We start from the raw sequence: 18,273 nt of genomic DNA, 5'->3' as shown, positions 1-18,273 counted from the left end.
AACTAAATATTATTGTTATATACATATACACATTCATGGATCTACAATCTGTCGATACCTGTATATTGGCATTGCACAAGGTCATGTTTTTCTCTGACTGTGTATGACGTCTTTACACTAAATCCATTGGATGTTGGATGTGTACGGATTGATAATTTAGTCTTAGATGCATGATTTTTTTCTATTAGTTGTGAGTGTCTTTGAACTAGCTGTCAGTAACTGCGAGTACTCTCAGATCTGTACTTAGTGTGTTTTGTTTTTGATGTACAAGTACCCGGCCACGTTCACTTGTATTTGTAGTACAATGTATTTGTATTTTGATCCATCTGATGAGTTAAGCCTCTTTCAATTGACTTTTAAAGTTCGTTCTTATGTTGTACTGTTACACCACTGTCCCAGGTTAGGGGGAGGATTGGGATCTCGCTAACATGTTTAACCCCGCATCATTCTGTATGTATGTGCCTGTCCTAAGTCAGGAGCCTGTAATTCAGTGGTTGTCGTTTGTTTATGTGTTACATATTTGTTTTTCGCTAATTTTTTGTACATAAATTAGGCAGTTAGTTTTCTCGTTTGAATTGTTTTACATTGTCATTTCGGGGCCTTTTATAGCTGACTGTGCGGTGTGGGCTTTACTCTTTGTTGAAGGCCGCACGGTGACCTATATTTGTTAATTTCTGTGTCATTTGGTCTCTTGTAGAGAGTTGTCTCATAGGCAATCATACCACATCTTCTTTTTTATATTTAGTGGAACAAAAATAAACTATATTGACCTTTAGTTGTTAACTTTTATGTCATTTGGTCTCTGGTGGAAAGATCTCTCATTAGCAATCATACCATATCTTCACATTTTTATATATTGTTGAAACAAAAAAAAGGTACTAATAGTAAGAGAAAGCAATATAACATATGTTTTGCATTATCAGAGATTAATAGTTACTCTTGAACTACTAACATGAAATGAAACAAATACAAATTAAAATTGTTTTGATTTGTCTTACATAATTTCGAAATTTAATTTAATTTGGTGAATGTGAATTTAGTTAATTTATTGAGAGTAACCTTTTATACATGCAAACGAACAAAAATAACAATTGAATTTTCCTACTGCATTTTGTTGCCAGTACATGAAAAAAACTCAAACTTAAAAAAAACAGACACAAATTAAATGATCCCAACCTTTTAAAATTTTGATATAGCTACAACGTAAAATGCATTTTGTACCTGCCTATGCTGAACACAAATCTGAATTGAAGTCATGCTTTTACATGAAAAAAAAAAATGTATTCATAATTTTCAGTTTCAGAAGTTTTCATAACAGTTTTCTTCACAAATATCATAAATATCACATTGATCAGAATCATCAACATCTTTTTCAGCATCCTTTGATTTTTTGTTTTTCTTATAAGCAGCATTATTGAATGCTTGTGATGATTGATCCGATTCTTGATATATGTAAACTTCGTCCCTTGAAAAGAAAGCATGATCATAGATTGAAAACAGTCTTTCAACAAGTCTAGAATCTAATGGTTTTATGATTAAAAGGAAATTATTTGCATCTTGTTTTGTTAAACCAATTTAATAAATAGCAAGTATGTTAATAAATAACGAGTCTAGACATTTTCGGTCTGATGGTAGTTTATGAACCTAGAAGTCATCTGCCAAAAAAACATTTCAACTACTACTTCATTTCTATCTATACATGTGTTGGTGTTTTAATGACAACCTGGCTATTTGCCACAAGGATTTAAGACATGTTATCAAACTAAAGAATTGAAAAATCAATCTAATCATGATTTTAAAGATACGGCCTGTATTTAGAGCTAGTCAAGTGTAGCAAGAAATCTGCTAACACTTTTTTCCAATTATCTTACAATGCACACTGTGTTTAAACTCTTCTGCGAAGGTGAATTCTGAATTAAAATAAGTTCTATATATAATAATAAGACATGACTTACGCGTCCTCTGTGAAAGGTGTATCTGCAACTGATAAAGACCGCATGTCAAAATAATGGCATTAAAATTCTGATAAAACACAACTAATTTATAAAGAAACATATGATTTTAAAAGTGATACACAAAAATGAAAACAACACGTTAAATAATTTCATGCGTCCGAAGCCCTTTCTTGGATTACCTTCAACAGGAACGCTCAAAGCCAAATATTGTATCTCCTATTATGATTTCCTTAATAAAGGGTTGTTGCTCACAATGAAGCTATTAAACCAAGAGTTCCAAGTTGTAGAGATGAAATCATCACTTCGTAAGTTTTACGGACGCCATCACGAGTTGATTGACCGTTATGGAATATCCGTTTCACAGATGATAGTAGATATGTTCCTAATGTCGTAACTAAAACCCCGTCCCCCCTTTTTCCCGAATATGACCTACCAAAATTGACTTATTACCGGGGTTGTACTAACAAGAGCAACACGACGGGTGCCACATGTTGAGCAGGATCAGCTTACCCTTCCGGAGCATCTGAGATCCCCCAAGTTTTTGGTGGGGATCGTGTTGCTCAGTCTTTATTTTTTTTTTTTTTTGTTTTGTGTACTACTGTTTGTCTGTCGGTCTTTTTCTTTTTTTAGCCATGGCGTTGTCAGTTTATTTTCGACTTATGAGTTTGAATGTCCCTCTGATATCTTTCGCCTCTCTTGGAAAGCAGAGGATGTATAAGAACCGAAACAGTTGAAGAGCTATATGCCAAAAAAATACCTAAAAAAATAGCCAAATCCATCTAAGGTTAACCTTGCCTGAGGAAGTTGAAACCTTAGTTTCTTTATAATTCAAAAAATTATCAACGGACAATCTTAGAAAGGTTTGTTACAAGTCATATCAGTACCGAATTACTGACTACTGAGCTGATGATACCCTCGTGAACTGATAGTTCACCAGCAGTTGATTTAATGATAAAGCTACAAAATATATATTCTGTTCTATTGATATGATTCATTGTACTCTAGATAATAAGGAGCTAACCATCCAGGAGAGGGTATTCACAATTTGTGTATTGTTCACAAGTGTGCCATTTGAAGGATGTTTCATACGTATGATATAATTTGTAGATATTTTGCTAAACCAGATGTTTGCAGAATAAACCAACGTTTAATTCACAAACAAACCGTGCATAATGTTGTATATGAAAAGAGCTTACCTGCTGTAGTGTGTTTCGTGCGCACTGAAAATGATATAATATGTAAATATTATGCTGAACCGGTATTTGCAAAATACATTAACGTTTAAATTACAAAGAGCAGTGCAAATTGAAGGAAGCTTGTCGTAATGAAAAAAAAAATCAAAGATACCAGGTTTAAATTTTAAAGCTGGCTTAGTATACCACTTTGTCTAACAAAATGCGTATTTCGCAAAGTCATGATCATAACGAACATTGTCCCTTGTTCTGTTTGTACATTTGCAATGTTATGTTATGACACTCAATAATTCGAAATAATTGCTATTGCGTTTTTAGTCTGATTATAGAGACTCCTGTGTGCACTTGATAACGACGTTAATGCAACTTACAAATACATGCATGTATGGGCTTTGCTCATTGTTGAAGGCCGTATGGTGACCTATAGTTGTTAATTTCTGTGTCATTTTGTCTTTTGTGAAGAGTTGTCTCATTGGCAATCCTACCACATCTTCTTTTTTATATGTTGTTTGTTGGATGACGAAATTACCGATAACATAAATTAAGCAGATTTGTTATGATAGCCAATTAGACTACTCTCCACCAGAGACCAACTGACGTAGAAGTCAGCAACTCTGTGTCATCGTGTCGCCTTTAGCAGCAAGCAAAACCCATACCGCATGGTAAGCTATAAAAGATTCTTTCATTATAAAAGTTTAAAGAAAATTTAAATAAGTATTTAAAATAATAGTTTCTCGCATGTTAAGTTTGTCGTATTTTGAAACCTACAATTTGATGTTTTGACTTCATCTCACATCGAGTACACTGTAAGCATATACATATTCTTTTACAACTTATAAAACAACGAAATAGGAGAATATGTATTTACAATTATCATCATACACTAACTTGAATACCTTTCAAGCAATTAATGGTTGTTTAGCATGGTGTATGTTCATTCACATATTGACGCAAACTATAAATTTCAGGGAATAATTCAATAAAAGATGTCTAGCAGCTGAAAACAGATAAAAGTAGTAATATGAAACTACACATGACTTGCAAATCCTTGAATCATAGACTTTTCGTATACTACGTATACAGATAAGATATACTGAATGTCAATAAAGTAGTAATAAAAGTACTGAATCGAGCTATAACATACAAATGTACCTTTTTTTAATGTCCACGTTTCTGCAAAAGCACGTCGGCATATCAACACAAAGGCTATGGATATTAGAATGCTGCCAACAGATACTCCAGCAACAATGGTAGCTAACGCCATGCGTGTCTCTATACCTAATATGAGCCAACACATATTGAATGTATATAATTTATATTGAGTTTCATTATTATAAAAAAGAAGATTTGAATAACTATCACAACAGTTAACATGTACATATATGTAACAACAGTGTAATCATTTGCCTAAAAAACTAACGAACAGTACTGGATTAACTGCCAGCATACTGCCTGCACCGTACTGAATATACTGCTCTGGATTAGTCTAAAAATTGCCGAAAGACTGAACATGCTGAATAATGTATTGTTCAGAATGTTCAGATGATATTATGATCGAATTTCCCGTTTGAAGAAAATAGCATTTCTTAGTGAACATTTACTAAAATGGTTCTAAGGAAATATTTACCGCACTATCTTCTTTAAAATTAATTGATACACAATCAAGTCATAATGTTGAATTTAAATTAAAGATATACATTTAGAGTAAGCCCAAAATAGAGATCATAATAATAAACGGCATAATGAGATTGAAATCAAATGCAATTTTTGAAAGTAATGCTTTGTAACCCTCATACTGTCAATGATTTATATTTACCTGCACATGAGAATGTATTACATAGTGCTACGTCTTTAACAGTTCCATTGCAATATAAACCACCATTTGATGGAGCCGGACTGTCGCAATAACGTGATTTTTCCTTTAATCCGCCATTACAAGGCTTGCTGCAATCCGTCCAATTGGTCCATGATGACCACCCGCCATGAATTGCTGTAAATAAATTTTCACAGAGTCATTCGTTAGAAAGAAATGGTAATCTATCTAAAATAACATCGATTATTGACTTTTTTCTTCTTCAATTTACTAAGTTAAATTATACACAAACAAGTTTGTACTTTGACCTACAATGGTTAACTTTTATAATTTTTTTCTTGGATGGAGAGTTGTCTCATTGACACTCATACCACAGCTTCTTCTATCTCATAAATAATTTTTGACTAGAGGAAAATCGTAAAAAAGCTATATGACAATTAGTTATTGAGATGGTACGTTACCCACTGAATGAAGTCATTACAATGGTTTTCGGCTTTAAAAAAATGTAAATCCGTTTGTCAGTTTATCAGATCTACTGTTTAGTTCTGTTAATCTTTAATTTATTTTCTGAATTTTAATCATTATTTTGTCGCAATGATATAGTTCATCAGGAATCGAAACAAGGTTTTAAATGGTTATTTTTAGACACAACATGAAGCAAAAGTTTATCATAAAATGTTTCATAATCATGAATGCATCATAACGCACGAAGGTAATTGTAAACAAATCAAAATTGCTTGTCTTTTTAGTTTGTTAAACATGTTGCAAGCGACTAAAAAGGAATAAAAAGAAAAAAAAAATGAATTCCTAATAAATGAACTTAACAAGAACAATTTCCAATCAAAACCACTTTGCTTTAAATTCATAAAGAGTAATACCCCTTAGACATTCCGTAGTATAACATTGTTGCATTTCGGAGTCCTCTGAGTTGCAGTTTAGGCCACCAAATGCTGGAATAGGATAATCGCAACTACGAAATCTCAATCGCATTCCTTCACCACATGTAACATTGCAAGAGTTCCACAGCGTCCATGCACCCCAGCCACCATCAACTGGGTGGTGTTGACAACAGAAAACATTTACATCAATGTATGAGTCAACGTTTTGTAAAGTATTTATTATATCATGCTTGATAGCTTTTAAGGAGATTTAAAATGATGTTTGAATTAATTTACACTATACATATATGTTACATTAGTGAGGCAAAGTTATATTACTGCTATATATAATATATATGATAATATGCATCTAGCAGTTGACCAATGTGTACAGATATAACCTACATAGTTGTTTTGAGATTCTCCTTAACTTAGTTAAAACAAAAATCAGATTCATCAGATTGACCTGTGACGTTATCTCTGAATTCATTATTTGAAAACAGTATGTGATCATGGATTGTTTAAACAAAATCGTGATATCAGTTTCAGGCCTATGAGGCAAATTGAAAAGTGTTGAAATATGAATACGAATATGCTAACTGTCAATGTGTATGCTATACGAAAGCAATACACTTGATTCCACTTTAAGTTTTCCCTGTTTCATCTGATCTATGACTCAAACTCGATCATATTTTTTCAATCTGAATATAGTCGCGCACTGTTTTGTCTGTTTTTGTTTAAATTTTTAATTATCTCCGTTTTTCAAAACCTCGCAAACGTCAGTATATAGATGCATATCGAGTTCATATCTCCAAGATAATAAGGTATCCCAGGGCTAGCGTTTCCGTTCATAATTTCCCTACTATACTGTTGCTGCTCACATGGAAGGTATTACACTAAGAGAACCAAGTGGTGAAGTTGAAATTATTCCTACGAAAAGAAACTTTAACGGACGTCGTTACGAGCTGATTGACCGTTATGGAGTATTTGTTTAACAGATGACGACGGATATTTTCCAATCGTCGTAACCACAACCCAGTCCTCCTTTCCCCGAAAGATTACCTACCGAATTAGACTTATCACTGAGTTCGTAGTTACCCGAGCAACACGACAAGTACATAATGTAAAGCAGTGTCTGCTTACCCTTTCAGAACAACTGAGATCGTCCATAACTTTTGTGGCTTCTTATGGCTCAGTCTTTTGTTGTCTATGTGTTGTGTTTTATATACTAATTTGTCTTTTGATCTTTTGTTTGCCATGACGTTGTCAGTTTAGTTTCAAGTTATGAGTTTGAATGTCACTTTGGTATCTTTCGCCTATTGTTTTTAGGATATTAAACTGCGATGATTTACGGAGCATTGTGACAATGTTTTTAGTTTGTACCCTACCAAAGAGTATGCTGGACTCTAAACGTGAGCAAGCGGAGTAGTTCAGTACGAAAGCAAAGCATTGTATTCATAGTTTGCCTTTTTAAGTTTGTCTATAACAGTTTGGACTACTACTATGCCTTCCGCTAGTTCATTATACTGGGTAATGGTGGACTATTCATCACGTGTCTAAAACAATACGACTGAGCAAATTGCTTGAATAGGAAAGAATTATATTGAAGTCCAAATTAAATGTATCTAGTATTTCATGACTCGCAAAAATAAACTTCAAATGGTGAACGATGGAAAAAAAATTGTGCTAGTCAATTTTGTTAACTCGATGTATCACTTAAAATAATCATTCACTAATACGTCTGCATTCCGAATTCAAACAAGTCGGGAGCTTGTTTTCGTCATGGTTACATCTGTGGCAATGCATGAAATTAAACATTGTTGATACATTTTTACGTCTTTTGACCATGTTTTCTATTGTTGAACTCAGACCAAGCCACTTCAACGAAGATTTGACTCGTCATCAATTATTTTCTCGTTTCCATCATGGAATATTTCTAACATTTTGTCTTGTAACGACCGTGGGATAATTGTTTCTGACTTTTGATAACATATTTTCCACGATATAGAACCCTAGACAAATTGCAAGCCTTGTGAATCTCTAGAAGCTCACCGAGCGGCTTTAATAGGCTATTTCCCCTTGCTGTGAACACTTGTTTAGTTGGTTCATCATTCCCAAAAATTGTCGTATTGCTGATATGTCAGCTGGCTTTTCCGTATCGACAATAGCTTTCACTTTGTCTAAAGATACCTTGCAACCTGACGGGTCAATACTTTAGTTCAGTAATTTTGGTGACGGCTTTGAAAGTTTACTACTTTTGTTAAGTGTGCAACATGCTTATCAAGTTGATGATAAAATTCCCTTTATGTGATGGTCGTGATCCTCCTTTGAAGCAACATACGTGAGCAAATCAATAAACCACATAACACAATGCCCAGAGATTTTTATTTTCTGTTTCTTTTTTAGTCATGGCGCTGTCAGTTTATTTTCAACTTATGAGTTTGAATGTCCCTTTGGTATCTTTCGCCTCTCTTTTACTGTTTCGGGTATAAGGTTTGGAAAGATTTCACTTGCAGAGTTTATTCGGTGGTTAACTTTGCACGTGAAACAAATACATTCCTTTTAAGTTTTAAGTTCTTGTTTAATTCTCTTTCACTTTCCCTTACTCTGACTTCATTTATTTTCGTGGGTACCAATTTTTGTGGATTTAGGGAAATTTGTATATATTTTTTAATATCTGATTTCGTGGTTTTGCTTATATAAAATTTATAATTCGTTGAAAATTTTAAACATGTTAAATGCGTCGATCACGTTAACCCATAAAATCCACAAAAATGGTAATCCACGAATAATAACGAACCCACAGTATTTCTTTTTAATGTTCGTCAAAAAAAGCGCCTGCATACAGAGTATATATCTCCCAGTTGATACGATATTCCAGGGCTTGTATTTCCTAATATGCTTTCGGCAATAGAGGGTTGATGCTCATAAGGAAGCTATTAAACCAAGAGTTCCAAGTGGTGAAGTTGAAATCATCTCTTCGTAAATTTTACGGGCGCCATCACGAGTTAGTTGACTGTTATGAAATATCCGTTTCACAGATGACAGAGGATATGCTTTAAATGTCGTAGCTACAATCCCGTCCCCTTTTCCCTGAATGTAATCTATTGAATTATACGTATTACTAACATGAGCAACACGACGGGTGTCACATGTGTAGCAGGATATGCTTACCCTTCCGGAGCACCTGAGATCACCCCTAAGTTTTGTTTGGGTTCGTGTTGCTCAGTCCTTAGTTTTCTATGTTGTGTATTGTGTACTATTATTTGTCTGTTGTTCGTTTTAGCCATGACGTTGTCAGTTTATTTTCGACTTATGAGTTTGAATGTACCTTTGGTATCTTTCGCCTTTCTTTTCTTGATTTCACAAGTTAAACTTTTCTAGAGCTGTTATTGAAAAATTGCGATAATTTAAGTCAATGTGCTTGTACTGCACTACCAAAGGATTTATCACAAAATTGTCCGATGCTAAAGTATTACATGTTAACAACAAAGATATAATTGTAAGAATTCTCACACAAAGAACACGCAAATAGTATTTCTAGCATCTGATTCAAATATATCAACTTTAAAGTAACTAGATGCACCCTGGTTTTTCCCCAGACTATAGAATTCATGATATAGTTCAATAACTTAACTGATATTATAAGTATGAAATGTAGGAAGTCAAGTCATCGTACAAACCTATATAAATGATGCACATTATCACTACAAAAGTCAAAAAGTCTGAAAAGACCAGTTTTTGTCTGAATTTGCATTAATTTTTACTCGACATTCTTAATTTGTCTGAATAATTTTTAAAAATTCTTGACATAGTATGAATTTGTCTAATAAGGTTCTTGATTTTTCTTGACAAGTGTCTTGACAGTATGAACATTGTCTTAAAATTTCTCGACACTTCCTGTATCATCTGATAAGAGTCTGGATTAGTCTCGACCAATTCTTGACTGTCTTAAATTTGTCTCGATCTGTCTTGACATATTCTTGACATTCTTAATAATGTCTGAATATGTCTCGACATATTCTTGACATTCAAAATAATGTCTGAATATGTCTCGACACATTCTTGACAGTCTTAAATATGTCTTGACACTATCTCAACAGTATAAATTTCGCCTGAAATGTGAACAGACTTATTCTGCACTGTTTATGACATTCTATTGCTGTTATATATACTCCTTTTTATTATGGCTAAACTAAACTTTGAAGAAGCAAGGATTAATTTGCTATAGTAAGATACCCTTTTGGTGCAACTAAGTTGGAATACCCTGAATAATCCCCCATGTAGTTTAATTTTGATTTATTTTATTAAACATTTAAGTAATTGTTTTCACTTTGAATATAAGTCGAAGGTATTGACAAACAGCATTTAGATTTTTGCCGTTCGCAAAACTGCCAGTCAAATTTGCTTTACTAAAATAGGTGTCTTGTATCTCTTTTGGACCCCACAATTCATCTTTTGGGTTTGTGTGGCTAAAAAAAGAGGGTGGGGGGGAGGCTTTCGTTTAGGTCAAAGAATTTGTTCCCATCTTGATTCAAAAACCTTATTCATTTTTTAGAACAACCCAAAAACATTTTTTATTCAAATTTGAGTGTTGAATTTTATAATTTTTATCAAATATAAATATTTGTGATAACTCCTTCCTGAAAAGAAAAAAATGTTTAGATCTATATTATGCATGTCTGTTTGAGAACCATTTCATAAGACCGATGATTTCTATAGAAATCATTGATGGGACCCATTATGAATACATTTTTTTTTATTATTCCTGGAGTAGATAATAATTTTCTTTTAATCTTTGGGAATTATTCAATTTGTTTTTATGTTAAAATAATTAACTTCATAATTTTGATGAAGAAAGTCCATTTCAATTCAATTTGTTTTCATCGAAATGATGATTTTCATTTTCATCTATCAACAAACTTTTTAAATTGTAGTGGCATGGTCGGTCAACTGATAAGTTGTATGGCTGATTACACGTAAAGCAATAACTCCTATTTGACAGTTGCGTGTACTCTGGGGTGTGGAATACCTTAATTTTATGGGGAACATCCTGTCCATGTGTAATACTTCATATATATTCCAACAGATGACATTACACAAATTTTTCTTCTGTTAAATGAATGATTTGTATATCATCATAATTTGCTATTTATATAAACCACATTTTGGTATAATAATTATTTACCATATCAACATTGAATATTATGAATGTAGAATGAAATATGTCTACAGTATGATTGGTTTGAATCATTTAATTTATTTATAAGTTTTAGGAATCCAAATTTGTAATTATTTAAAAACCCACATTGAAATTGTTTTATATCAACACACCCACATTTGAATTATTTTATACTTTAGATTTCATAGCCATATTTGCATTTGTAAAAATATTTATATACCCAAATTTTCAATTATTTTACATGCCCAACTTTTATTTTTGTTGTTAAGAAGTGTAACTTGAAACAACAGTATATCATATATAGAGAAATAAAGATTAAAGTTATATCATGCATATTGGTCATGATTTGTAAAACTCAGAACTGTCAAGTAAATTTAAGACACGATTCAAAATGTTCAGAATATGTCAAGCCATACTGAGAAAAAATAAGAACGTCGAGAATATGTCGAGAAATTTCAAGACAGTATTCAAATGTCAAGAAATTTTAAGACCATATTCAGAATGTCGAGAACATGTCGAGTAAATTTCATACAAATTTAATATAAATGAGAATTTGTCAGGAAAAATTAAGACACAAGTCATACTTTTGGAGAATGTCGTGTAAAAGTTCATGCAAATTAAGACAAAAACTGGTCTTTTCAGACTTTTAGACTTTTGTAGTGTATTGAATATTCAAATTCGGGATTGACTTATATCCAAGAAATCCGCGAAAACGGGTATGCGTTATTTACATTAAATCCACAGTAAGTTAGTTACTGTTCAAGAGAGTTTGTTTTGAAAACGTCTGTATGTACCTGGACAAGAAATAGCATTGCATTGTATTGTCTGTGATGATTCCCCATGACAGCATGACCCTCCATTTTTAGGCGATGGATTAGTGCATGCACGTGTTCTGGTCTGAAGCCCAGCATTACAGCTGCTGCTACATGCCGTCCATTGTTCCCATGTAGACAATCCACCATCAACTTAAAAAAATCATAGAAACAGGTATTAAACAAGAAAATCTTTTCACTGCAAATAAGTGTGAAATATATCGTGGGACAAACACTTGATACACATTGAATAAAGGATTGCTGTTTCTCATAAATTACTTTTTATTGTGATCGATCATACATTTTCAGGATCATTCATTTTCAGAATGTTATCAACAATGTCAATGTGTCCGAAGTGGTCTGGAGATCCCATATGCCAGTTAGTCCCCGTAATGTATTTGATATAATTGAAATGTATTTGTAACTGGTAAACCTCAACTGATAGAGAGAGACGTTTGGTCTAAAATCGATTTAAAATTATTATTTCTTTCTTCTGCCATTTTTTTTTTCTTACAAGGATATTTTGTTTCGCAAGATGTCGCTTAGATATTTGGTATATGATATTGAACTAATTGTACGCTTTTGAAACTGACACCGTTTAACCAAACACTTTTATTTGTAAGACCTACTGTTTTACTTCTTATCTCTTTTACTTCGCAACCGCAAAAAAAAAAAACACAAAAAAAAACAAAAATTTTGTTTGGCCAAATTAATCGTCATTTCTTCAGGTTATCAAACAAAATTCTGACAGAAGCGATCTGGAGACTGCATTTATGAGGGTTATTCTCCCTTATTTATTTGACAAAAGTGATATGTATTTGTAACTGGTAAAACCACAAGTTATAGAAACCTAGGGTCATTTGATTTGAATTCCTTGGTCCACCAAGAAAACAAAATGAGGCCAATGTCAATAATGAATTTATAAAACCATATGACCTTTTGCATTAGTTTAGTAGACATATGAACTTGGAATGGTCATTTGGAAGTCACCTGATATAAACAGGAAGTAGTCATTTGCTGTACAGATTTCATTAAAAAGATCCCTTGATTATGAAGCCTTACATATTGTATTTTGGGACTCATTTTTAGATAAGTTATTATCTAACATCAGAAATTATATTGTTATCATAATTTTCTTATTTTAAATGAGGGGCTCGCGGGTTTAAATTTTCGCGCCTACTGCGCAGGATGTCGCGCAATGATATCATAAGTCATATCTGTTGTCGTAATTGGCAATAACAATTAATTTTGATTATAATAAATAATTTTTTTACTTCAGTATATTACCAAAGAGTGTTGTAATTGAAAACTGTAATTTAAAAATTTTGATTGTTGCATATGCACTTCCGTTTTTGGGGGAAATGGCATGTTCTTACGGGTGAGAGGAGACAAATACAAGATAATTCATAATAATTGAACACGTGGGCTGCTTTCCATGTATACTGAAACGCAGATCGAAAATAATAGAACACGATCTTCATTTTAGTAGCTTATGAAGCAGGTTCACACTTGTTTTACACTAGAAAAGGACCAGGAAATATGTGTAAAATGTATGTAATATATCTGTAATGTAAGTATTTCTTTTTTAAGTTTCTAGCGATCCTTCATTTATTGAAGATTATTCGCCGGATATTTAACATCGTTGCTACAAATGATCCCAGCACAAAAGTGAATCACGACCATAAAACTATTTGAAAGCGTAAGATTAACGGAAATCATTTTCAGCTAAAAAAATCAGTGTGTATTATAATTTATATAAAATTGAGAATGGAAACGGGGAAAGTGTCAAGACAATAACCCGACCTAATAGCAGAAAACAGCCCACCAATGGGTCTTCAACACAGAGAGAAAATTCCGCACCCGGAGGCAGGATCCAGTTAGCCCCTAAACAATAATGTATACTAGTTCAGCGAAAATTGATGTCACACTTAACTCCTAAACATATAAATGAAGCAAAATTAAAAAAAACATACAAGACTAACAAAGTCCAGACGTTCCTGACTTGGGACAGGCGCAAAATTTTGCGGCGGGGTTAAACATGTTTTGTGAGATCTTAAACCTCCCCCTATACCTCTAGCCAATATGGAATAAGAAAACACACAGCAATACGTACAGTAAAATACATGTAGCTCATGGTACAGTGTACTTGGGATAAATGTTTTGACAAATTATTTACAGACCTTAGGGTCCAGGTATGTTGACTACATCACCATTTACGTATATGCGGATCTTACAGTCCAGCCTTGTAGGTGTGTTGTCTACATCAGACACCATAAGTAATGACCATTTGATGATCGGGAAAAAGGGCAGGAGTTTCTTTGTCAAACAGAATTTTAATTTACTCTGTTGTTAGTCTAGTTTATTTGAATATGAGTCGTTTTGCTCCGATTCCTGTTGTCACATATTCGTTTTCCCACTAATTCCTGTTGGTACTGCTACTACTGGGTAATCTCACTAGGATTTTTTTTAATACAACTTAGGAAATTGGTAAATAATATGAACTCTTTAAACATGTTCAACATTTTATACACATTATTTGGTTATGTACTAGTTCACAGAAAAAACTTTGATTTCCAATCCCCAAAAACTAATAATTTTGCTCAGCTGTATATATTCAACTATTGGGGAGTAACCCAATATTCCCCCTTATTCAAAAACTCTTAATCCGACCCTGTAGATTATTCATGTAAAACTTGGCACATATCAAGCTGTGTTGAATATTTATTGATAAGGTGAAGTTGCATATTAAACTATATATTTTAAACAATTTATTATTGGATTAAAATTGTGTTCTCTATGCAAAAACTTATGTTAAATGCCTTAATTAATAAAGTTATACCAGTATGTGTTTTGCTGGAACAGTACACTTTTCATGGACAGAATTAAAAATTTAGATTAATTATAATCAGGCTATGCTTAATCAGTTGGGATTGAATAATAGTTCTTATAATTATTATAACAATGGCAAAATGTAAAAGGATATTCATGTAATTTCACTGATTTTGATACTATTATAATTTTTTTATTACATATTAATAAATCCACAAATAAACATATGGGAATGGAAAGTTTTTGATCTTTCCCTATTTCTACATTCGAATGTCATCATACAATGGATCTGCATAATATAAGGATCCTTGCATCACTAATTTAGCAAACAGTATAGTACACACCATAACTTTCTATTTTGATAGATTAATATTTAATTTTAAAGTACATGTATAATGCAAATAACACTATAATTCTCTGTATTCACATCATTAAAGAAAGATAACCATCTTCTTTAATTATGTGTGGAGCTGTCAAACTGAATTACAGACCCTTACCATAATATTGTCCATATTGTGTGTTAGAGCTGGTAGACTATTCTATAAATTTTATATAATTTTTCCTAAAAGTAGTAAAAGAGGGACGAAAGATACCAGAGGGACAGTCAAACTCATAGATCGAAAACAAACTGACAACGTCATGGCCAAAAATAAAAAGACAAACAGACAAATAATAGAACAGATAGTAAATTACACTATAAAAATCTTATTAAAACAGTGCAAGTGTGATTTTTCCCCCCATTTATTGTCTAAAAGAAATGCACTTAACAGATGCGGATCCAGGATTTTGGAAAAGGGGGGTCTAGGACCCCCGGACTAGGCAACGTTTGAAGTGGGATATGTAAAAAGGCTATGCATTAACCATACATGTACCTCCCCCCCAAATCCTCCTCTGCTTTGAACTAATTGTGTTTTCAAACTGAATAGACTTTTTTTTTAAACTTGGCATCACCTAAGATTAGGGAATTATAAAACAGTTGACAAAGTTTCATGACAATACAATCTTTATTATAGACAATATGTCCATTTTAATAGTCTAACCTTGGGTGTTTATTTTTTACATTATTTTAATACAGGTATTTGCATAACATGATTTGCAGAACATGATAAAAAAAAGCTGGCGGACTGTGAAAAGTCATCAGGTTAAATGAATGGAATACGCCTGTAAAGTTGGCCTGTTGCTAATCAAACCATGCTTTTCAACACTTTTTGATTGGTTAATTGCTTTTGGAATTTATGTAATCTGGATAAGTAATGTATGGGAACTTAAATGTGCTCATAATGAATACTTTTGTCACCTACACTGCATGTTGTTATTTATATTTAAAGTAGATACCAAGATTAGTTTATATTATGCGCCACAAATGTGGATGGATTATATAGATATACCCTTGTCCGTCCATAAGTATGTATCCCTATCCGGTTAAGTTTTGCATTTAGTCCCATTTCTCAGAAACGTATGGTAATATATTGATGATATTTATTCACCACAGACTTCTTGTATACTAGTAGTACAACATACTACTTGAGTCACTATGACCTATATGCTTTAGTGTATTTGCTTAAGTCTTGCGTTTAGGTTCATTTCCCAGAAACCTAAAGTGATATATCACCTCTACATTATTATTTTATAGTATCACACATCTCATCATCAATTTGATTACTATGATATTTTAAAAGCATAAAACGGATAAATTGACAGATATGAAAAAAGATTAGATGGCTGTTGTATCATGTTCAACTATCTCATGTATTTATTTTAATACATAAACAAGTGTACTCCTATGAAATGAAAAAAGAATTTGTCTATGTCAAACTTAGATTTAAATGGCTCCTCTAATAATTCATTAAACAACAAACATAGAAGCTGTGATGTGTGTTGTATTTGTCAGAATTATGTCTAAAATTTCAAAAATATATAAAAAGATGTGATATGATTGCCAATGAGACGCGGCATTATTGCCACTGAGAAAACTTTCCACCAGAGACCAACAGAACTAGAAAAAAGTAAAATCACAAAAATACTGAACTCCGAGGAAAATTCAATCGGAAAGTCTCTAATCACATGGCAAAATCAAATGACAAAACACATCAAACGAATGGACAACAACTGTCATATTCCTGACTTGGTACAGGCATTTTCAAATGTAGAAAATGGTGGATTGAACCTGGTTTTATAGCGCTAAACCTCTCACTTGTACGACAGTCTTATTAAATTCCGTTATATTTACAACGATGCCTGAACAAAACAGACATTATAAATAAAATAGTCAAAATATGGGTACAGCAGTCATCACTGTGTTACAATATCAAAACAAACAATTATTTACAAAAAAAGCACAAAAGCATCTATCAAATTAAAAACCACATTCATTGCTTCGCGTGTCTGACGTCAGAAAATGTAAACGTCACATTAGAAAAAAGTTTGTCATTCAATGTTTATTCAAAACAATTTTATAATTTCACATGGGGAATGTTGGTATACATGGTTAAAAAATCAAAAGTTATGTTAGAATTAATTTCAGAAATAGACCGAGATTTAAAATTGTCCAGAAGTTCTTTAGAATTTTAAAGAATCCACATATGGTAAATAGAAGTTAACAGCTATAGGTCATCCATTGGCCTTCAACAATGAGCCAACTTCATACGGCATACATTTGTAGCAAGCTATAAAACTAAATAACAAATGTAATGCAATTCAAAAAAGAAAACTAACAGCCTGATTTATGTACAAAACACAAAAATAAGAATTAAAAATATGACAACAACAAATGACAACCACTGAATTACAGTCTCCTGACTTTGTACAGGCACAGACTACATATTAACCTAAACATTTAATTTTTTCACAAAAACCTAGAAAGTGTAACATAAGTCATGAAATTTGCAGAGAATCATAATTCCAAATGCCATTATGCAACTATTTTATTTTTGGAGGGAATTTATGTTTGAGGTTTCCCATATCAGACTTGGAGGAACAGAGGGGAAATTATTTTTTTATCTATCTAATCATCTAGTAGACTAGTACATCTTGTTAATTTGTATTTCCTATTGACATTAGATCTAATAAGGAGCATTTTTCTCAGTAGGTCATAATCTATAAAAGTTTGGTACTTTTCCTTCTAAACATTTGGTATTTAAAATTATCTAGATTGTTCCCTATAATCCAAGTTTGACAATTTTAACAATGGTCACTTTGACAATTGAATTATATAATCATTTAGTTCCACCTTCCACTTCTTGGTTTATATAATGTATTTAAATATATCTGTAAACTTTGATTTACTTAATCAAATGATCTCATATAAAACACTTCAAATGACCTAAAATTTCACGTGGGCCTACATATCACTACGAGGTATTGTATACCAACATTAGATTTTCATTTCATATAGTTTTGGCTAAAACTGGGAGAAAAAGTTGAATTTTATCAAAAAAAGACTTTTTTTGTTGCCTTGGTTTCACCCTTTTAGTAATTTATCTCTCTTAAAAGATCAGTGGTCCCCATTTGTTTTGTTGCTTTTTATGAACTTCACTTATAATTCTCTTGGAATAGAAAGTTTAATGGAAATCTGTAATTTAGTTCCCTTAATTTGTTTAGAATGAAGGTAA

At 32.5% G+C, this 18,273-nt stretch overlaps 1 protein-coding gene across 1 annotated transcript in view; it reads right to left on the bottom strand.

Annotated features, from left to right (window-relative positions):
* Window positions 1-251: 251 nt before the first annotated feature.
* The window catches only part of LOC127723200 (deleted in malignant brain tumors 1 protein-like), a 41,694-nt gene continuing 23,672 nt past the window's right edge, over window positions 252-18,273 (bottom strand). Inside the window, exons 5-11 of the mRNA XM_052229725.1 lie at window positions 11,816-11,986; window positions 5,840-6,013; window positions 4,965-5,138; window positions 4,301-4,426; window positions 3,152-3,175; window positions 1,956-1,983; window positions 252-1,465 (exon numbers count right to left, since the gene is read on the bottom strand). Of these exons, the coding sequence (XP_052085685.1) occupies window positions 1,300-1,465; window positions 1,956-1,983; window positions 3,152-3,175; window positions 4,301-4,426; window positions 4,965-5,138; window positions 5,840-6,013; window positions 11,816-11,986 (863 nt within the window). The 3' untranslated portion in view covers window positions 252-1,299. The remainder of the gene's footprint in view (window positions 1,466-1,955; window positions 1,984-3,151; window positions 3,176-4,300; window positions 4,427-4,964; window positions 5,139-5,839; window positions 6,014-11,815; window positions 11,987-18,273) is intronic.

Source organism: Mytilus californianus, unplaced genomic scaffold, assembly GCF_021869535.1.
Source record: "Mytilus californianus isolate M0D057914Y unplaced genomic scaffold, xbMytCali1.0.p SCAF_13, whole genome shotgun sequence".
Classification (NCBI taxonomy): Eukaryota; Metazoa; Mollusca; class Bivalvia; order Mytilida; family Mytilidae; genus Mytilus; species Mytilus californianus.
This window is presented reverse-complemented; position numbering and strand designations above follow the sequence as displayed.